Source organism: Rhincodon typus, chromosome 28, assembly GCF_021869965.1.
Source record: "Rhincodon typus isolate 14 chromosome 28, sRhiTyp1.1, whole genome shotgun sequence".
Lineage (NCBI taxonomy): Eukaryota > Metazoa > Chordata > Chondrichthyes > Orectolobiformes > Rhincodontidae > Rhincodon > Rhincodon typus.
In genome coordinates, this window is record NC_063359.1 from 13,689,110 (window position 1) to 13,709,632 (window position 20,523).

General features: G+C 40.4%; 1 protein-coding gene across 1 annotated transcript in view; it reads right to left on the reverse strand.

Moving 5' to 3' along the window:
- LOC109913486 (pappalysin-1-like) overlaps positions 1 to 20,523 on the reverse strand; it is a 277,630-nt gene that overhangs the window by 108,539 nt on the left and 148,568 nt on the right. The window contains exon 14 of the mRNA XM_048613637.1: positions 6,356 to 6,524. Within this exon, the coding sequence (XP_048469594.1) occupies positions 6,356 to 6,524 (169 nt within the window). The remainder of the gene's footprint in view (positions 1 to 6,355; positions 6,525 to 20,523) is intronic.

Sequence of the window (20,523 nt, forward strand, 5' to 3'; positions counted from 1 at the left end):
TAAAGCTGGAGGAACACAGCAGGCCTTCTGAAGAAGGGTCCAGACCCGAAACGTCAGCTTTCCTGCTCCTCTGATGCTGCTTGACCTGCTGTGTTCATCCAGCTCTACACCTTGTTATCTCAGATTAAATTAGGGCTCTGCTTCTTGGTAAAATAGTTTAAATTGTGAAAAAAAATTACATTTTAAGAAAACACTTAATGCCACAGCCAACAAAACCAACCTTACAGCTAATGATTTAAAGATATGTGCTTTCTTTCTGACAGTTTGCACGAGTGTGTCACAAGAATAAAGTAAACAAATTGAACATTTATTCTATAAGTTGCTGCCTTGAGATGGTTTTGTTTTGACAACTAGTGACTCGTCGTTTTGATTATCAAGCAAATGCTGAAATTCTCTGGCGGGATTTGCTGCTGTACATTAAGGTGTGGATATGTAAGCTGGCTAGCATGGATCAAACAGATGGCCTTTTCCCCATGAAGAAGCACACTTTCAATAGAATGCCTAAACCCAGGACTTTCTGAGGCAGACTCACTGGATCTGGGAGTAGGTGCAATGGCATCTGCCTCCTCTATCCACCAAGCACTCACCTCCGTTTCCTGAGGGACAGTAATTCCAGTTGATCAGTTAAAGTAGAAAAACATGCTTAAAGTATCAACCTGCCTCACTGCATCTGTTTACTGGCCACCCACTTTTCGACTCTCGTCAAAGCCTCAAATAATTAGGCAGCCTTTGGTTGAGAATCTGATTTTCTAAAAACATTATCATTATCCAAACCCAGCCTGAAGCCTTATATTTTTTTTAAAGGTAAAATTCCATCCAAAACCCATACTTAGTACTCTTTGCCATTATAGATTTGTTCAAAAGTCACACGACACCAGGTTATAGTCCAACAGGTTTATTTAAAATCACAAGCTTTGGAAGCGCTGCCCCTTCATCACCCGATGAAGGGGCTATGCTCCAAAATCTTGTGACTTCAAATAAACCTGTTGGACTATAACCTGGTGTCGTGTGACTTCTGACCTTGTCCACCCCAATTCAACACCAGCACCTTCATATCATGGCTATAGATTTCAGTCTCAAACACTCCAGCCCAAGCAATCACTTCTTGGCTTGTGAGTACCTCGTATCCTCATTTACTTTACTAAATGTGAACTGGTGCTAAGTGCTGTGGATAAGCCATTTAAACAATATGAATTCCGTCATTTTAAAATAATCTCTTTACTGCTTTGAATCAAATTTATTTGGCGGAAGTAGCAGCTTTACCAAGGAAATGTATTCTAGATTGGTGTGTGGCTGGCTCTATAACTTGGCATTTCTTAGATATTCCTTGTGAGGAAATCCGATAGCAAAGGACAAGAACTGCATTCTGAAGATTGTGCAGCAGATCTGTGGTTGGTCAGTGAACGTATTCTTGAGGGAGCCTAGTGGATTGGGAAGTCAGCATTCACACATGCATAATCTGCACATGTTCAGTTCCAAATCCACAGGAGCTCCCTGTGTGGAAACTCAGGCCCACACCAAGACATTTGTCTTAATTAGCATCAGTTGGACTTGAAAAGACTGGCTTGACCCTGAATGCTAATGTTTTCTGGAAACCTCCAATTCATACTTTCTCTTTTCTCTGGGTTTTCAAGCCTTTGAATATATTAACTTTAATTGATAGTAACCAAGGCTGTTTTCTCTGTTAATGCTACAGTGGGGACATCTCCTAGTAATTGTTACTTGTTGCCATCATTCTTGGAATAGTAGTGTCTCAGACAATTCAATGCCTTAGCGTGAGCTGTTGGCCTGGACTTTTTTTTTGTTCACCTTAAGTGACTTTGATCGATTAATTGTATTTACATGCTCCTGCCCTGGGCTGATATGGTTCCATGCAGATTGGTAATGCTCTGGTGCCTCAGTATTTGACTTGGAAAATGTCTCAGCGGACACCTGTCAAAAGTGGACATGGTACTTTCTGGAGAAGGATCAGGAGTCAAAAACCTGGTTGATGTTTCTTTTACAGAGTCAAAAAGTCATACAGCATGGAAACAAACCCTTCAGTCCAACCAGTCCATGCTGACCATTATCCCAAACTAAACTAGTACCACCTGGCTGTGCTTGACCCATACCCCTCCAAGCATTTCTTATTCATGTACTTATCCAAAGGTCTTTTAAATGTTGTAATTGTACCACATACGCCACTTCCTCTGGAAGTTCATTCCACACATGAACCGCTCTGTGTGTAAAATAGTTGTTCCTCATATCTTTTTTAAATCTTTCTCCTCTCACCTTAATATATGCTCCCTAGTCCTGAAATTCCCCAGCCTAGGGAAAAGACACATCCCATTCATCTTATCTGTACTCCTCATGATTTTATAAGCCTCTGTAAGGTCATCCCTCAACTTCCTACACTTCATGAAAAAAGTTCAGTCTATTCAGCCTTTCCTTATAATTCAAACTCTCCATTCCTGGCAACATCCTGATAAATCTTTTCAGAACCCTCTCCAGCTTAATAATATCCTTCCTTTAACAGGGTGGCCAGAACTGGACATAGTTTCCCAGAAGAAGCCTCACCAATGTCCTGTACAACCTCAACATGACTTCCCAATTCCTATACTCAAAGGTCTGAGCAATGAAGGCAAGCATTCTTAAATGCCTTCTTAACCACCCTGTCTACATGTGACGCAAACTTCAAAGAATTATGCACCTGAACCACTAGGTCTCTCTGTTTTATTACACAATCCAAGGCCCTCCTTTTAATTGTATAAGTCCTGCCCCTCCTTGTTTTACCAAAATGCACTACTTCACATTTATTCAAATTAAACTCTATCTGCCATTCCTCAGCCTATTAACCCAATTGATCAAGATCTCTTTGTAAGCTTAGATAATCTTCTTCACTGTCCATTATACCACTAATTTTGGTGTCATCTACAAACTTACTAACTTGCCTCCTACAGTCTCATCTACAAACCAAGATCATGGAGCCCAGATGGAGCTGCTTTGTCAAAGATCAGCTAACTTAGCAGAGTCTGAGATCCAGTGCCCTGTTTAGGTGTTAACTGAGGCTCAACACACGCATCTCTGAATCACAATGTTCTGGGTTCAAGTCCCACTCAGTGCAAAAATTAAGGCAGATTCTTCAGTGCAGTACTGAGGGAGCAGTGCATTGTCTGCGGTGCTGTCATTCATTTGAAATATTAAGTTGAGGCTCTATTTCTCTGTTTTGATGGATATAACAGAAACCCTAGGACTAGTTTGAGGAGAGCGAGCGAGTTATTGGTCCCAATATTTATTCCGTAATTAACATCACAAAACAAAGTTCTGGTTGTTGATTTTTTGGCCGTTTTTTGCTGAAGGAAAATTAGCTCACATAATGTTTGGTACATTACAGCAGTGACTACACTTCAAAAAAAACCTCTTCATTGTAAAGTGCTACAAGATGTCCAGTGGTCACGTAAAGTGCTATTAAAATGAACATCCTTCTTCTTTCTTTGTTTAAGTTCATCTTAGCAAGTTGGAAATTGTACTCTATTCCAGCACCACAGGTTCCAGAATCTGGAGTAAACAGTGTGAAGCTTTTAAAGGCAAGTGACAAAGAATTGAAAATGGACTTAATTTTGTCCGTCGGTGAACTCACTAACTCGGAGATGAAGTATAGCTGATTCATCAAATGGACCAAAAACATTGTGTTTTCTCTTTAAGTCACGATACTGTTCTGCTGAAAAAACCTTTCAGGTGCATTCTTCTGGGCCTGGAGGTGTAAAGTGAACTTAATGAGGTGGAATGGTATAAGACCAGAACTCTGATACTATCCTGCTTTCTCCTAAATTAAGTTCTGATTGGAAGGCCCAAGTTCCACCTGAAAGACAGGGCATCAACTGAAGCCTACTTTCACGTCTAGGTGTCAGCCTACCTGACTGTTGGACCCTGTGTGGACACTGTCTCTTTGGGAGTGAGGGAGGGCCTTTTGATCTACATTAATCTGTACACGACTGGGGGACTGGGCCTTAGGGTCAGGGCATGGCTGCTCTGAGCTTCCACATCCTCTGTGACCTCCAACTCAGAACACACCCACCCCCTCCCAATGACCCCACTCCAACCGCCACACACACCATTTACTTTTCCAGTGGGTCATCCCTCACCCTGAGAGTGCAGATTGTTGTTGTCCTAGTAACAGCCATAGCCTCCACTCTGTCATGACTGAGTTGTGGGGGTGTGCCAGCCTTTGACTGCTGCTTGATAGCCAGAAACGCTGGCATTCTTTCTCAGTGAGTAGGGGTTTCCCTCCTGGAACGTTTCTGGAAATCTTGGCGTTTGCTTCGTTCCTTTCAAATATGATACAGAATGAAAGGGTTGTAGGAGCTCCACCTCCACTGTAAGAATCGATGGTTTTAAATGTATTATGAAATAGGATCAAACTGGGGTGGTGGGAGGAGGCTCACTTGAGGCATGTGTTTTATTGAAATTAAACATCCACCAAGTTTTTTAACCAGATCTGTCCCCTCTGGTATTTGTGATATTTTAACATTTATGCTTTCTTTTACATCTAAGATGTGCTATTTTGGATAGACAGTTTTTTGGAACAATTTGCCAGCTAGTAGTTTGAATACTACAGCAAAAAGACTGGGGCATTTACTGGCTTAAGTAAACCACAGAAATCCAAAGAACAATACAAAAGAACTGAAAACAAGAACCTGTTTTGTTTTGGTCAGTCAGCTTGCAGCTGCATTCAGTTGGCAGTTCGCATTCAGTTTTATGGAATATGCCAACTTAAAACAGCTGTGTGCTGACTTGAACAGGGACCCAGGAGTAAAATACATATTTTTTAAAAAATGATATTCTAGCTCAATGTGTATTTGTTATATTTTAGAAACAAATTGTCCCATGTCAGAAAGTCTTGTCTGCATACACACAGAGTTGATGGACAGGAAAAGACCAGCTGACCCATCCAAGACCAATTTGCCTATGTCATGTCAACTTGACCATAATCATTAAAAACATCTTGGCTATAGTACAATCACCAGACCCCATTACCTGGCCAAGAACCAACCACAAGTGTATAATCTCCTGGGAGAGACAAAACAGTGTTATGGATGGAGTGTGAGGAGGAGCATGGGTGAACCTACAGCAGGTGGACCACAGCAGTTCAAGAAGACAGCTCAGCACCACCTTCATAAGGGCAACTAGGGATGGGCAATAAGTGCTGGCCAGCTGGTGACACCCACATCCCATAAATGAGTAAGAAAAAGAAGAGAGCCTCTTCTTATTAGGCTACCAAGTAGTTTTGCTCTCCCATGCTAGACAAAGCAGATTTAATGAGAAAAGACAATGGTGGCAGCAAACCTAGCAGATGTACCAAGCATGGTGAGCTGTGGTGAGGATCCACCATACAACACAACCAAGAAACGATTAAAAAAATCTATAAAATATTTTCTGGCCTCCTCAGGTGGTCAAGACTAGTCCATGAGACTATTAGGTTTCAAAAGGAATGGCTTAAATTATTAGCACACCTGTGAATATCCAAAGGTGAATTTTCCCTCTGGGCAAGTTAGGTGCTCTGCTGACTCTGGACACAATTTATTGTTCAGCCCTAGTCAAAATCACATGCTCTCTTCAAAAATCCACCTAACAAGTACTTTCCAAGTGGAATGACCACAAATTTGGAAACTTTTCTTTGTGTAATGGCAATCTATTTTTCATACTCGTTAATGATGTCACAACATGCAAGGAATGTTAAAATGTAACTTTATGTCCTGCCTTATTAAAAAAAAACACATTCAAGTTGAATCCTCCTAAAATCCCTTTTAGACATCTTATTAGACAATTACACAGGAATACTATGTCTTAACCATTGATGTAACTGAAGTATTTTTGTGCAAGTGTTGAAAAGTGAAGCAATGCTGATGGAAACTGTCTTGGAAAAGAAACTAAACTAAGAGTATTGGACATGTGACAGGACTGGAATGAAATCACTGGAAAAGCAACAAAGAAAAGAGCCAGTGTTCATTAGTGCGTGTTACGACTGGCCTAATCACAGCTAACTTCTATTTTCGCTACTAAACAATGAAGTTTGAAAGACATACTCTAAACCACAGGCAACAACTTCAACGTAATATCAAAGAATGATTGCACCCGGAGCTATCATCCTCTAGTCAATTTCCACCAGCCACAAGCAGTGATGTCTATTTGGGAATATTAATGGCACCTTTATAATCATCTGTGCTAGTTATGCTACTGCCACTTGGATTCTTTTCATATATTCTAAACAAATACAAGAAAAAGCATGGCTAGTCTCAGAAGCCGAGGCGTTTGCAAAAGCTTTTTGGGTAATAACTGAGTGAAGTACTAAAATTCTTTGTGACAATGAACTGACCTGACGTTTGGAGGTGTCTTCGTCTCTTCGCAGGTGAAGCACATAACCTCGCTGGCAGAACACAGTGCATCGGTCCCCATTGTAACGTCCAGTCCCAGTGCAGTTCACCACTGCATTTTTGAGATTGAGTTCCTGACAGTCGGTAGCTTCACAAGAATAGTGGACACAACTGAGGGAGGGAGAAAATAAATTGTGCAAATGTTAGAGTTGCAATGTTCAGGTGGTGAAATGATCTTGCTTTTCTCTTCAATTTACAAAAGATTATGCTATGATCCAGTTTGGCAAAGTGTGCTGATCCTCAGACCCCACTACTTCCAGGGTGGTCATGAGAGTTAACATTTCGATCAAAACATGTAGTCACTGATTTACCTGTCTGTTGGAATCATTGTGTATAAGAGTTGGGATGTCATGTTGCAGTTGTACAGGATATTGGTGAGGTCACTTTTGGAATATTGCATACATTTCTGGTCACCCTGATATAGGAAGGATGTTATTAAATTGGAAAGGACGCAAAAAAGATTTACAAGGATGTTACCAAGACTGGATAGTTTGATTTATAAGGAGAGGCTGGATAGGATGGGAGTTTTTTTCCATGGACATAGGAGGGTAAGGGGTGACTTTATAGTAATTTATAAAATCATGAGGGGCATGAATAGCCAAGGTCTTCTCTCAGGTAGGGGAGCCCAAAAATAAAGGGCATAGGTTTAAGGTGAGAGAGGAAAGATTTAAAAGGGACTTGAATGGCAGCTTTCCCACACAGATGGTGCTGCATATTTGGAACGAACTACAAGAGGAAGTGGTACATGCAGATACAGTTGCAACATTTATAAAATATTTGGACAGGTACGTGAAGAGGAAAGGTTTGGAGGGATATGGGCTAAATGCAGGCAAATGGGACTAGTTTAGTTTGGGAAACCTGGTCGGCATGGATGAGTTGGACCGAAGGGCCTATTTTCATGTCGTATGACTCTATGACTCTATACATCAACAGAAGACATTGACCAGAACTATTAATGGGAAATATTCCTTATTAAAAGTAAGTAAATTCTAATCACAAATAAACAGCCATTAACTATCAACAATCAGTGCTACCAGTCCAAATCCTAACCACCTTTTAAAACCTGTACACATGTAAACAGATAGACAGATACAGGCAAACACAAAAAAAAAACCTCTGGACTACAGTTCAATAGCACCAGTCCAAGGGTTCACTCAGATAATCATATTGCTGGCCAGGACTTCCTGCTTTAATCTCCTTTCTTTTGAGTCTTTCCATCTCTTTGCACAGGGCAATTGATGCACTAACTACAAGGTATTTTAAATATTGGTTGAAATCAACAGTTAACAGCAATTAGTGGGAGAAAATAAATGGCTTGCTTCAGGTACTTTTGCTGCAAAGAGAGAGACAGACAGACACATAGAGATATAACATCTACCCTTTCAGCAATCTGAAGGCTTTTCACTGCATTGTTCATACACACAAGCTGATCAGCTACCAAGGAATCAGAGAGTTGTCATCAATGATGAGATTTAGCTTCCATGACTGATCATAATTGTACAAACCAATCAGTTACTTGTTGCCAGTCAAATCTCACTCTGTTCACATACACCAGTGTCATGATTTCCCTTTGATTTACTTTGTAAACAAAGCAACACCGCAAACACCAAACACAATGAGTTTTTAAAACTTGTATTTAGAAGTGAACTTGTATTTAGAATTGTCCTTCAGTTTCAAAATGGTCCTTTTAATCCATCTATTCTACAATCGAAAATGCAGAAAATAAAATGATATGGTGTTTACAACACCTAGATTTGACACCTTGCTGATGAACAGGTACACATGCCCAGAGACTTAGAGCTTTGATCCCCTTAGTCTTCATTGACTTCTGAGGAAGGGTCACTGGACCTGAAACGTTAACTCTGTTTTCTCCTCCACAGATGCTGCCAGACCTGCTGAGCTTTTCCAGCAACTTTGTTTTTGTTCTTCATTGACTTGGCTGTGCCTGCCATAGAAAACTTTAAGGAGTCCCAGGTCTTTCAAACCAAAATTTTAAGACTGACCTTGATAGTCAAAAAGCTTTCAAATAATTTAAATAAAAACATCTTTTTGTTATAGTAAAACACAGGATAAAGCAAGATATCTGTTACATGCTGCAACGGGATGGGTGTCAAGGGTCCAAATTTCAATAATTGAGGATAGCAGCTGCCAGCTGTGGTGTTAGATATTTCACACCCCCAAGCTGATAACATAAACAAGGAGCACCAATGTTGTTCAGTCATATTAAGTCACATATCCCAGCAACCAGCTGACATTTTCTTTCAATTTGACCCAGTTATTGATTCTTAAAATTTTGCTATTGAACTACTTACAGGCACACAGAATGTTTGTTCGAAATCTTACAACACTGAGTTTAAAAATTGATTGTTATAAGTAAAGGGCATGAGGTACTTTTGTTCCCTGTTTTTGTCAGTGAAAACACAATCCGGCTGTAAATTGCACATTTATAGATGAGAAAATACAGATCTACACCTGCATTTTTACTTAATATGTGATGACGTCCATAAAGGATACTAACCATTTGCCATCCTAAAATAATCTTAATGAATCTAGTCTCCTCAACAAACTCGGCTAAATCTGATTTAGTTGTTGCTTTGCATGAGCAGGGCTGCCTCCTCATTCACCTGGTCCTAACTTGACGAAATCCTCATAGACTTCATGTTAAAGTTTGATCATCCCCTTACTCACCTTGCCCAAATCCAAACACCATAGTGACTTGTGCAGATCTTTGTACTTATTCTATCATGTGCTAATCTCCTCACAACCATGTCATCCAAATGTGGAACTGTTAGGTTCCAGGACTAAAAACTGCATGTCTATGTGTTGCAAGGGCATGAGTGGAATACATTGTAGCACAAGTACCCGAAGAACATAAACGATACAGAATAGCGTGTTTATAGGATGGATTTTAAACATTTACATAGTCAGTGACGTTCAAAGCCAATTCATGGCCTCGGGTCCAATGGAAAGTGTGTGCCACACCACACAGTACAACTATGATACTGCAGAAGAACCTCACCAAGCCACCAGATTATAGGTTGGGTTTCTTGCTCGGAAAATTATCACAGTGGAACATTGCAAGGTAGGTTCCCAGATCCTACAGCCCTGGCTAGGAGCTGCGCTTTCAAAAATTGTGATTTAGGGCTCCATTTGAGCACGGCTCCCTGCAGGAGTGAGGTGAGGGATTGGTGACTTGGTATTAAGCAGCTAAACTCAGATTGAAATTATAAATAAACACTTGTGTTAGTTTGACTTTCCTACTTGACTGGAAGCAAGTAACACTGGGTCAGCATGATTTGCTTTACCATTGCATCCTTAATTCCTCGTCCCTTAGCTGGAATAGTTAAAACTGATTACATTGTTTGTGACATTGAATCACTGATACTGCATTGTACTAAACAGACATAAATTATATCAGGGCCTTAGGATCAGGAAATCCAGTTGAATTTTTCTCGCCAACCTGGGGTGTTAGCTCACTCGTTGTACTCCCGAGTAACTCAGAGGCATCGAGGGGATCAACTGTGTTTCCATAAAAAGAGTCTTTTTTAATTGTTCTATGTGACTCTCATTTTCTTTAAAATAAATTGCTCCAATGTAGCTGTAATGATCACATTGTAAAAATCCAAGTAACCAGAATGCACTAACTTACTAGCTCCAGATATTTAAATATTACTGAATATTGATGTACATGTTTTTATGAAGAATGCAATAAATCATTATCTCTGATAACAAATCCCAAAAGATTTATAGATTTTTCACCCTCTCCAAAATAAACTCACCAAATATTCCAACAGGTTTGCATTCCAACAGGATGTCTGAAACTAATCCCATCAGATCCCAAAGGGTTTAGCAAACAATTGCCTTACGAGTTCGTCTCATTAATGGCCTCCTACTTTCTTCACTTTTTGTTTATTTTCATTTTAACTTTTCTAATCATGGCATTTGTAAAATGGATGTTTATTTAACAGTCCTTTGGGCTTCATTGAGCTCTTTCTACATTTGACCCAGTCACCAATCCTGAACAGTTTCATTGTGCTCGCTGTCTCCCAGATGTTTAGAATTTTTGTTTGATCCAAAGATCTGATGCGAGTGAATATCCACGAGGTATACCAAGTGGTTCGACGAGTGAGAATATTTGCTAGAATGCTGGAGGATCAACGAATGCAGTCGGTGCGATGAAAAGAAACAAAAAGTGGCTGCTCCCTCTTATATTTTGCTGTTTATTTCCTGCCAATATAAATATTGTATTGTGAATTAATGTGTTGAGATTTCAGATTTTTTGTCAATTGTACTGGGTAATGCAACAGGCCAAGCCACCAGTGACTTTGAATAAACTACATGGAACAATAGTAGAGAATTACCGCAACAGCTGGCCTCTGCACACTGCTCAGCCTGGGAGAACAGTTGCCTGGCCATTCATCCTCCCATTAGGCTAGCAGTTGCTGATCGCACTTTGTGCAATTGTTCAATCTCTTGTAATTTTAATTGTCTCTTTGAAGCGTATTTTTAAAAGTTTGGGCTTTACTTAATGTTTGTGCCGTTGAACAAAACTAGTGCCTAATAGTTTGTGCTTTCTTATTCCCGGTATGTTTGCAAAATATCAACCTTGTAACATGAGAATTGAAAGAATATGACTCAAGAAATTGTCATTTGGCCAATCAGCCTAGTCATTCCAAGAACTTGACATAATTTTATCCTAGACTGTTCAATGCAACCATCTAACTTCCTGAGGGCAAGATCTGTATGATCACATTTTGATTGTCAAAGGTAATTAAACAGAATTATTTATCCATTCTTGCATTTGTACTATTCACCGCTGAGTTCCTCCCCCACAACCAGCAATCCCTCCAGGTCCCTGTTTTCACAGATGAATCTTCTGTTTACCATTGTGCATTTCATCATCTTTTACCTATTCCCTTCTACCTTCCTCCCAGGGTCCCGAATCTCCTCTTATTAAAACAAAAGGTTTCTTTTCTCCATAATAAAACTTCGGGAATGTTCAACTTGAACTAACTAACGGAAGCAGTCCTTAGTTTTAACAGCTTGCACCTATGTAAAGAGAAACAAAGATGTGGTAAATCAGGGAACAGAGACTGAACAATGTTAAAGTGGCCCCTTTAAAAATCCACGGAGAAAGGCCGAGAGAGATTAAGATGTTCCACAGATTTGAGGCCCAAGGAGGAATAAACTGAGATGGGAGAGTCTCTATGTTAATATAGAGGGGATGACGGAGAAAGGAGATTGCAAGACAGGCACTTAGGGGAAACAAAAGAAGAAAATTAAGAGGATTGTTGACCATGATTTATAAAGGAGCCAGTTTAATTTGTATGTGCTAGCTGGCTTGCTATAGTCATGTGATTTCTACCTCTTTTGGAACTCACTTTCACTTTAGCTTACAGCAGTCATTAAACATTTTACTTGAAACATGATATCAAAAGTGGACAGCTGAAATTGTACGGATTTTCAGAGCCTGTAAGAGAGACAGCTACTTTTTTGTAGAAAAGCGAGGAATAACTAAAACTCTGAAGTGCCGTGTGAGTCAGAGTGGCTGGGAAACATCCACCTCTATCACATTTGAGATGCACAGGGGTATGTAACAGATTTGGAATTGATTCCAGATTCATTGAGGAAATAAAACAATGTAATAGCTACAGGATTAAATAAAAAGACTGAGCAAATGAAAGTTTCAATGCTAGGGAGTGAGTGCTCCAGGCTGAATAGAGTTCTAGATCCCATGGAGGAGCAGATACACAGACAGGAGAGATCATGAAGACATACTTTAAACTCAAAGTTAGCATTAGTTATGCACCATATGTGTTCCCAGGGTAAGAGAAAGATTAGTGATCAGTATGTGGTGGCACTAATGCTTCTAACCAAATCTTGAGAGTTTAAACAGCCGAACGATGATATCAGCAGAGATAGAAAGTCTTCCATGTAAGACATCCTGTTGTGACAGCGCATCTGCTGAGGTAGGGAAACTTGTTCTAAAGAAAGCAATTGAAGATTTGAGATTGTCAATCATCAACTAGCGCACATTAACGGGAGAACAGATGAGGCTTTGCACTGTGTTGAGAAATATTCAAAGTTAAATGAGAACAACATATTGGGGGAAAACAAAGGGTCAGAAGGAACAGCAGACTGTCCCTGCAAAAATAAAGATTGCTGGAAAATCTCAGTTGGTCTGACAGCATCTGTGAAGAGAAATCAGAGTTAACGTTTCGGGTCCGGTGACTCTTCCCTGTCCTTGCAGGTTAGTGAAATGACAGCTGCTCCAAATGAAGGTGTATGGATCTGGAAACTGACTGGTGTCAACCTCTGACAATAGGCCTTAATGGCCCTTAACAAGTCTGCTTCCCACTCCCTTTCCCACTGGTTGGAAACCTCACTCCCACTTCAAGAGACTGGCTTGGAAGCAGAATGTGACCAGGTTACTGGCCTGTCAGTTACTGATATGGAATTAGATAACTGACTGCCTTCCTATCCAGCCCCACTGGAGGATAGGTTGTGGCATTGTGAAGTACAACACACAGTGCAATATGGGACACACAAGCAGCCAAACAAACACCCACAGTTAGGTATAATGTTGTTGACAAAAAAATGTGGTTCATGACTTTTAGGTACGAACCACAAACTAAACAAAATGAATGGTAAGGTAACTGACTTACAAATGAATCCACAAGGCACACAGCTTCAGAAAGGCATGACTGGAAGCATTAAAGCAGAATAAAAGTAAGTGAATAAGAGCATTGATGATGTATGTCAAAATACACAACTCCAGAAATCCAGAATTCAAGTATCTGTGTGGGACAAATAAACAGCTTGAGCATACCCTTCTTGTTATATGGAGTGCTGTAAGAGGATTATGATTGTTAAAAATGCTGCAAAAAATTGGCATATATTGCATCTTGACACAGCGACATGAAGATATCTGAATTGTGCAAACTTTCACAATTTGGGAGCACTAGATCTTCAGAAAATTGCAATTAAAAAATACAATGGAGGAAAATGTTCAAACTGGTTTGTGAATAGGACAGATGACCGTTTAGCCAACAGTCATAGAGCAACCTTTGTTATCAATGTGACTACATTTTAAATTCTCCCATCTTTTCCTTTGTATAAAGTTCTGACTCATGCTTAAGTTTTGTACGTGACGCAACTGGTCATTCCTGATATGTGAGCTAACTAATTAGCATTGGGAGGTTATTCAGTGGTGAGAGTCTCATTGATGTATCCAAAGCCTCCATATCAATGAGAACCTGGAAAATGATCAACTGTACCCTCTTTCACTCAACCTACACAAGGGTTTGCACTTTTTTTATGTGTTAACCCCTGTAATCAATACCACAAAGAGCCAAGTTCTTGTGCAACAAATATCCTTAAGCTTATGCAGAACACTAACTACTTAGAAGGTTACCATATCACAGTCGTGCACATATAGTCCAAGTTTAATGTTTCCTTATGCTACTCTACATATATATACATAACTGACTGACTAAACTGACATATTACACAGAGAGCATGACTGAAGGTGAGATAGGTACCTTTTATACTACAACATCACATGTTGTGGTGTGATTTCATTGTCTTAAAGGTACTGTGCTGAGGGTCTGGAATCTATGCCAGAAAGAACAATCTTGTCAGAGTGAATACTTAATTGCAATCTGAAAAATGCCTTTACTGTTCTAAATACTTCATTTCCAAATCTTAATCTGGTGAATATTCATATTTCTGTTAAACTAAATGAGTAGACGTCATAAATCAATCTACAGATCTGGATGTAAGTGCAAAATAGGAGCGTCTGAAGTCAAGTACTGAGAATCTTTCTAGTGTGTGCCATTATGTTTGCCCAACTTTACCAATGGGCTCAGAGATAGTAGGAACTGCAGATGCTGGAGAATCCGAGACAACAAGGTGCAGAGCTGGATGAACACAGCAGGCCAAGCAGCATCATAGGAGCAGAAAGGCTGACGTTTCGGGCCTAGACCCTTCATCAGAAATGGGGGAGGGGAAGGGGGTTCTGAAATAAATAGGGAGACAGTGGGAGGCGGATAGAAGTTGGATAGAGGAGAGGATAGGTGGAGAGGAAACAAACAGGTCGAAGAGGCGGGGATGGAGCCAGTAAAGGTGAGCGTAGGTGGGGAGTTAGGGAGGGGATAGGTCAGTCCAGGGAGGACGGACAGGTCAAGGGGGCAGGATGAGGTTAGTAGGTAGGAGGTGGGGGTGCGGCTTGAGGTGGGAGGAGGGGATAGGTGGGAGGAAGAACAGGTTAGGGAGGCAGGGACGAGCTGGACTGGTTTTGGGATGTGGTAGGGGGAGGGGAGATTTTGAAGCTTGTGAAATCCACATTGATACCAATGGGTTGTTTTTCCTGAATTCTAATGCTCTACATGTGTATATATATTTGAATTATTGGAATAGTAAAGTGAATGGATGGTTCATTCTCCATTGTAGTAAGGGCGTGGAATGCCCTGCCTGCAAAAATAGTAGACTCGCCAACTTTAAGGGCATTTAAATGGTCATTGGATAAACATATGGATGATTATGGAATAGTTTAGGTTAGGGCTTCAGATTGGTTTCACAGGTCGGCGCAACATCGAGGGCTGAAGGGCCTGTACTGCGCTGTAATGTTCTATGTTCTATTGGTGATCTGGCAATCTTCACTCTCTTCAATGCTACAATGTCACTAGATCATGAAAGTCTACATATCCATTTTAGTGCAATGTAAAATGTGTTTACATTAAATTGACAGATGTAGTACCTTAAAGTTGTATAAAATTTGAAATGTTCGAGTTGGATTGACCTTGGCTGTAATGTCCTCATGTGGAATATTCTAAAAAGATACAGAATATGGCAAAATTCTGACACTAACATCATGGTTTTTATCTCATGCAACCTCCTTGGCATTTGCACTTTACTTTTTTTTAAGGAATGGTCGTAATAGTTCTGAGCTTCTAAAAAACATATTTGTCTCTCTTCTTAACACTGGGCTCTTCTTGTGCTTGGTTGACTTTACAGCAGAAACGGGTACAATTGCCTCAGTTCTATCAGTGAAGACAGGGCCAGCACACACAAAAAAAGCTCCAATATGACGCCACCATGTCAGCTAGCTGTGGGCATAATAAAAATGCCAGATACTCAGTCTCATTTTTCCAGATAGTTTCTCCATGGAGTGCAAGTAACAATTCAATGATATATTCTGCTTTCTAAGAGGTGACAAGCGCATGTTTTTACAATTGCTTTATGAGATGTGAATAAATGCACAAGGGATCCCTCTGAGTTGTATCTCTGGCAAAATTGTTCGTGAATTCTAAAAGAAAAGCACTTAGGATTTCACTAGAAATACTGCTTAAGGAACTAATTTACAAGACCAGAGGAAACTAGCCAGACAAACAATGCTACTGCACCATAATATCTATGTTGCTCTAGTATTGTCTTCCTCATCCAATTCCAAAGATTTTTTTTAGAAAAAGAGAAGGGATATTAGCATAGTGAGGTTTTATTTACAGATCATAGAGTCATACAGCACGGAAAAGAACCTTCCATCCAACCAGTCCATACTAAACTAGTCCCACCTGCCTGCTCCTGGCCCATATTCCTCCAAACCTTTCGTATTCATGTATTTATCCAAACGTCTTTTAAACATTGTAATTTATCAGGACTGAAAGAGTTGGTTGGGGGTGCTTTCTTTCTTTTAAATAATTCATCTGATAGTGCTCATTAGCATAATGATAAGCTATGGCTGGGGAGGCAGAGAGTTTAATCTACCTTCCTGAGGAAATTTTGGAGACAGGGGCATTTGAGTAGGCAGGAGGGGGCACTGTCAACTTCCTACCTCTGGCCCAATTACGTCTGGGGTGAGAAGGTTTGTAGACAGTTGTCAATTGGGGCCCAAGTCTGTGTCATGAATGCCCACTGAAGAGCCTCGCTCTGCCACTACTGGTGTTCTGCCACACAGGATGTCCAGCATGTTTGGATTAGCTTGCAGGCTCCCAAGGAATTGAGGCTGTTCCTTGTTCAATCAGTGAGAGTCAGAGCTACTTCCTTGCTTCAGCTGATAACTTTAGATTCTTCTCCTACAAGCCCCACCTGAGCAGGGGTTTCAGCTCAATTCAATTCAATTGAATATAGTACAGCACAGGAACTGCCCCTTCAGCCCACCAAGCCTGCACCAATTCCTAAAACTTATTTAGACGGGCTACTTACTGCACATGTGTGATTTCTATCCCTCTGTTGCGTCCCACTCAAGTGTCTATCAAAATACACCTTAAATGTTGCTAATGCACCTGCTTCCACCACCTCCACTGGCAGTGTATTCCAGGCACTCACCACACTCTGGGTGAAAGGTTTTCCCTACACTTCTCTGCTGAACGTTCCCCCTTTCACTTTGAACCTGTGTTCTCTTGCAGCTGTCCCTAGATGACTGTCACAGAAATCAATTCAAGCATCCTTTGCTGTCATAGAATCCCTCCAGTGTGGAAACAGGCCCTTCAGCCCAACAAGTCCACACTGACCCTCAGAGCATCCCACCCAGACCCATCCCCCTATAACCCACCTAATCTCATATCCCTCAACACTATGGGCAATTTTCCATGGCCAATCCACCTAGCCTGCACATCTTTGGGCTGTGGGAGGACACTGGAGCACCCGGAGGAAACCCACACAGACATGGGGAGAATGTGCGAACTCCACACAGTCGCTCAAGGGTGGAATCAAACCTGGGTTCCTGGCACTGTGAGGCAGCAGTGCTAACCACTTGAGCCGCCGTGCAGATTGGGAATCATATTACAACCTTCACTAGTCTGCATGTTTTACTTAAATGAAGTGATCAGTCCAGACTATTTCTGTTTTCCATGCAGAATCTATTGTGACTGAAACATAGTTACAGGCAGAAAGAATAGAAAATTCCTGTGCTGTTGCAGAACAGCTGAAGAGATGCAACATAAGGCAAAACACATCTGCCAGCATTTAGTTGTGAACAATGCTATTTCTGAGACGACAATCCACAGTACTGGTCCACTGGACATTTCTACCAGGCATTACAAATCACTATCACACATCATTGCAGCAATGTTTGAAATCATTTATCCAGTCACTCGAGACTACAATCACATACGTACTGCCAAATAGGAAGTTCCTTGGCTAAAGTATCTGGCAATGTCTGGCACAGCCAACTTGTTTTTCCTAAAAATTCAAGAATTTTTGTTACAGTAAGCATGAGAAATAATTACTTTACGTGAAGCAAGCACCAATTAATGCCAAAAGTGAAAATTTAAAATGTAAACATCACTGCTTCTGGATGTTTGCCTTTGTAGATTGGTAGGAATACTGTTGGTGTGTTGACTAACTGCAATCCATAGTGCTAACACTGAGATGTATTTGCATCAACCCATGTCTGTCCTGTGTTAGCTTATATCAGCGGTTTGTATGTTACACTTGGCTCAACTCATCAGGATATGGATTCTTGCCAGGATTCTTGCTCCTAATCATCATCCAGTGACCTCTGCTGGAAAATGTGTGGATGGGCTTAATTTTGTCTCTTGTTACCTACCTTCATCAAATAGTCTGCCAATGCTTACTGTCTAGGCTTAGGCTTTAAGAATGTAATGATGGATCCTTTGGGATTGCACATTAATCAATAATTTCAGGAAAGAGGGAAGACATTCACCATTTCCCACTTAATCATCTTATTTCCTTTAATGCTCCATTTCTATTGCAGGCACTACTACTTCAATGTAGATAAGAGGGAATTATGACAGGGGAAAAAAAAATCACTCACAAGCCACTGCTTACTGTCAGTTGTTAAGTCAGGCCTCAAGGAGGAGCTCTAAAGCATTTTACCCACTGCACAATCTAACAAGTGGCTGCCCAGTGTCTTGCCCAGTGGTGTTACAGAAGATACTGCCTTCCCATGCATGGATTGGCATAGATAAAATCCACCCCCTGTCAACTCAGGACATGATGTTTAGTTCCTTGTTGTTAGCAAAGACGAAAACAGGACATTTTATCGCCAAGTTGCCAAAGCTAACGATGTTGTTTTCAAATTTTTTGAAATGTGAGTAAAGACACAAACACTGCCCTTGGTTTGCTGGACCAGCCATGGTGAATGGTTGACAATAGTATGGCTACCCAGTAGCCACATACTTTCAAATATGATATAGCTTATTTTTACACATGCCACTTGTTCAGATCATTGCTAATGAACGTTGCTATGAAATGGGTGTATATCACTGTCGAATCATAAATCTAATTGTGCCTCTGGGACCAGATGAAAAGTGTGGTCATTGCAGAGATGTTCCCAATATGGTGAAATCCTGCCGTATTCTTTACCATATCTACCGCTCCACAGCATCTCCATTAATTAGACCACCCTAATACTGAACGGTTATGTTTTGTTTCTGATAATTTTTTAAAAAATCTAGGAATTTAATCTTTTATGATAATAACCTTTTCAGGAAATCGCAGCTTGGGTATTGATATGCATGTGATGATTGTGCTGTTTTGTGTTGTATAGGTACAAAGTGTTCCTTCATCCCCTATTCCACTACACCTCATCAAAGAAAAGGTGGATTTGTCCCTTTAAAGCTTGTGACCTGAATAGGGTTGAATTGTTACTCTGAGTTTGAAGCCATGAAAGATTTTACAATAAAAGAGAAACCTATTCTCATTTTCACCACTGGAAAATAATGTCTTTTCTTTGGTGCCAATATTTTGGCGTATATACACAATTGGAGCACCTTGGGAAGTTTTATGATTGGAAAAGTGCTAAAAAAATGCATGATGGTGTTGTTACTGCAAATCATTGCAAGGTAGGACCAATTCACTGTTATTCAGAATAGTTCCAAATGACCATAAGACACAGTTACTGATAATAGCTGTGGTCTGAGACAGCAGTCTATTATCTGAAGGAATAATCAAAAGAAAACAGTATGTTTCAGTCAGTGTAAAAGAATAAGAACAGCATTTTGATACTCAAAAGTAACCTGGGGATGATAACTCCCAACCATTGAGAATGATCTTAGAATAAGAATATCACCAGTTTACTCGGTTTAAAACCGGAATACATATTGTTTCTTCTAAAGGACAGATTTTATCCGTGTCATTGAGCATTAGACTATTTGGGGTCCCATGGATAGTCTTACCAGTGTTTATTATTTCAAATTGCTCACTTGTTCTGGTTTTTGTCATATCCTTGAGAAACAGTCCAGCTCCAAGGCTGCTGTAGGTTGGACACTAACAAGCAGAGACTCGCTCAGTGGGAATGAGGACCCGAGTAGTACAACACACAGATTCTTTGTTTTAGCAAAAGTTAGGTATCCTTATGATGCAAAAGAAAATCATATTCCTCTGCCAAAAGTGATCTGTACAAATTATGAATATCCATAAATCCTGTGCAAAGCACAAATTCATTTCATCAGGGACAATGTATACGAATATGTCATAACGTTACTTTCTGACTAGCTTTTCTCACATTCCATTGGCTTTTCCGTTTTTTAATTGTGGATGTAATTTGGTTACAATTACACTGTCATATTAGTATAAAGGGATCAGTTAGCTCAGTTGGCTGGACAGCTGGTTTGCGATGCAGTGTGATGCCAACACTATAGATCAAATTGCTGCACCAGCTGAGGTTACCGTGAAGGACTCTCTCCTTCTCAACTTCTAACCTCCAGTTAGGTGCCACCAATAGGGCGACAGCAAACTTTACGTATACACATTACCTGTGCATACTGCAGTGTAATAAAGGTAATGGCGGAAGGCCACAGGCTGCTCTCTCAGAGGGAGAGAGAGAGAAGAGATGACTGACAGCAATTTAACCTAAGATTCAGCAGACGTCAGGCAAGGGGTGGGATTAAGAAGGTAGGTTCATGATAAACACAGCCAGTGTGGGAATTGAACCCGTGCTTTTGGTGTCACTCTGCATTACAAATCAGCTGTGCAGTGTAATAGAGAGTAAGTGTTACGCGCAAACTTTGAGACAACACCTTGTCAAGCTGAGTCAGTTTCTTGTCAATTTCAGTGGCTATTCTTGGGTGGTTACAACATCAGCAAAAATTGGGTGTATTTTATATTTTTCACTAGAGCCAGTATGATTAAGTCAATAAATGGCAAA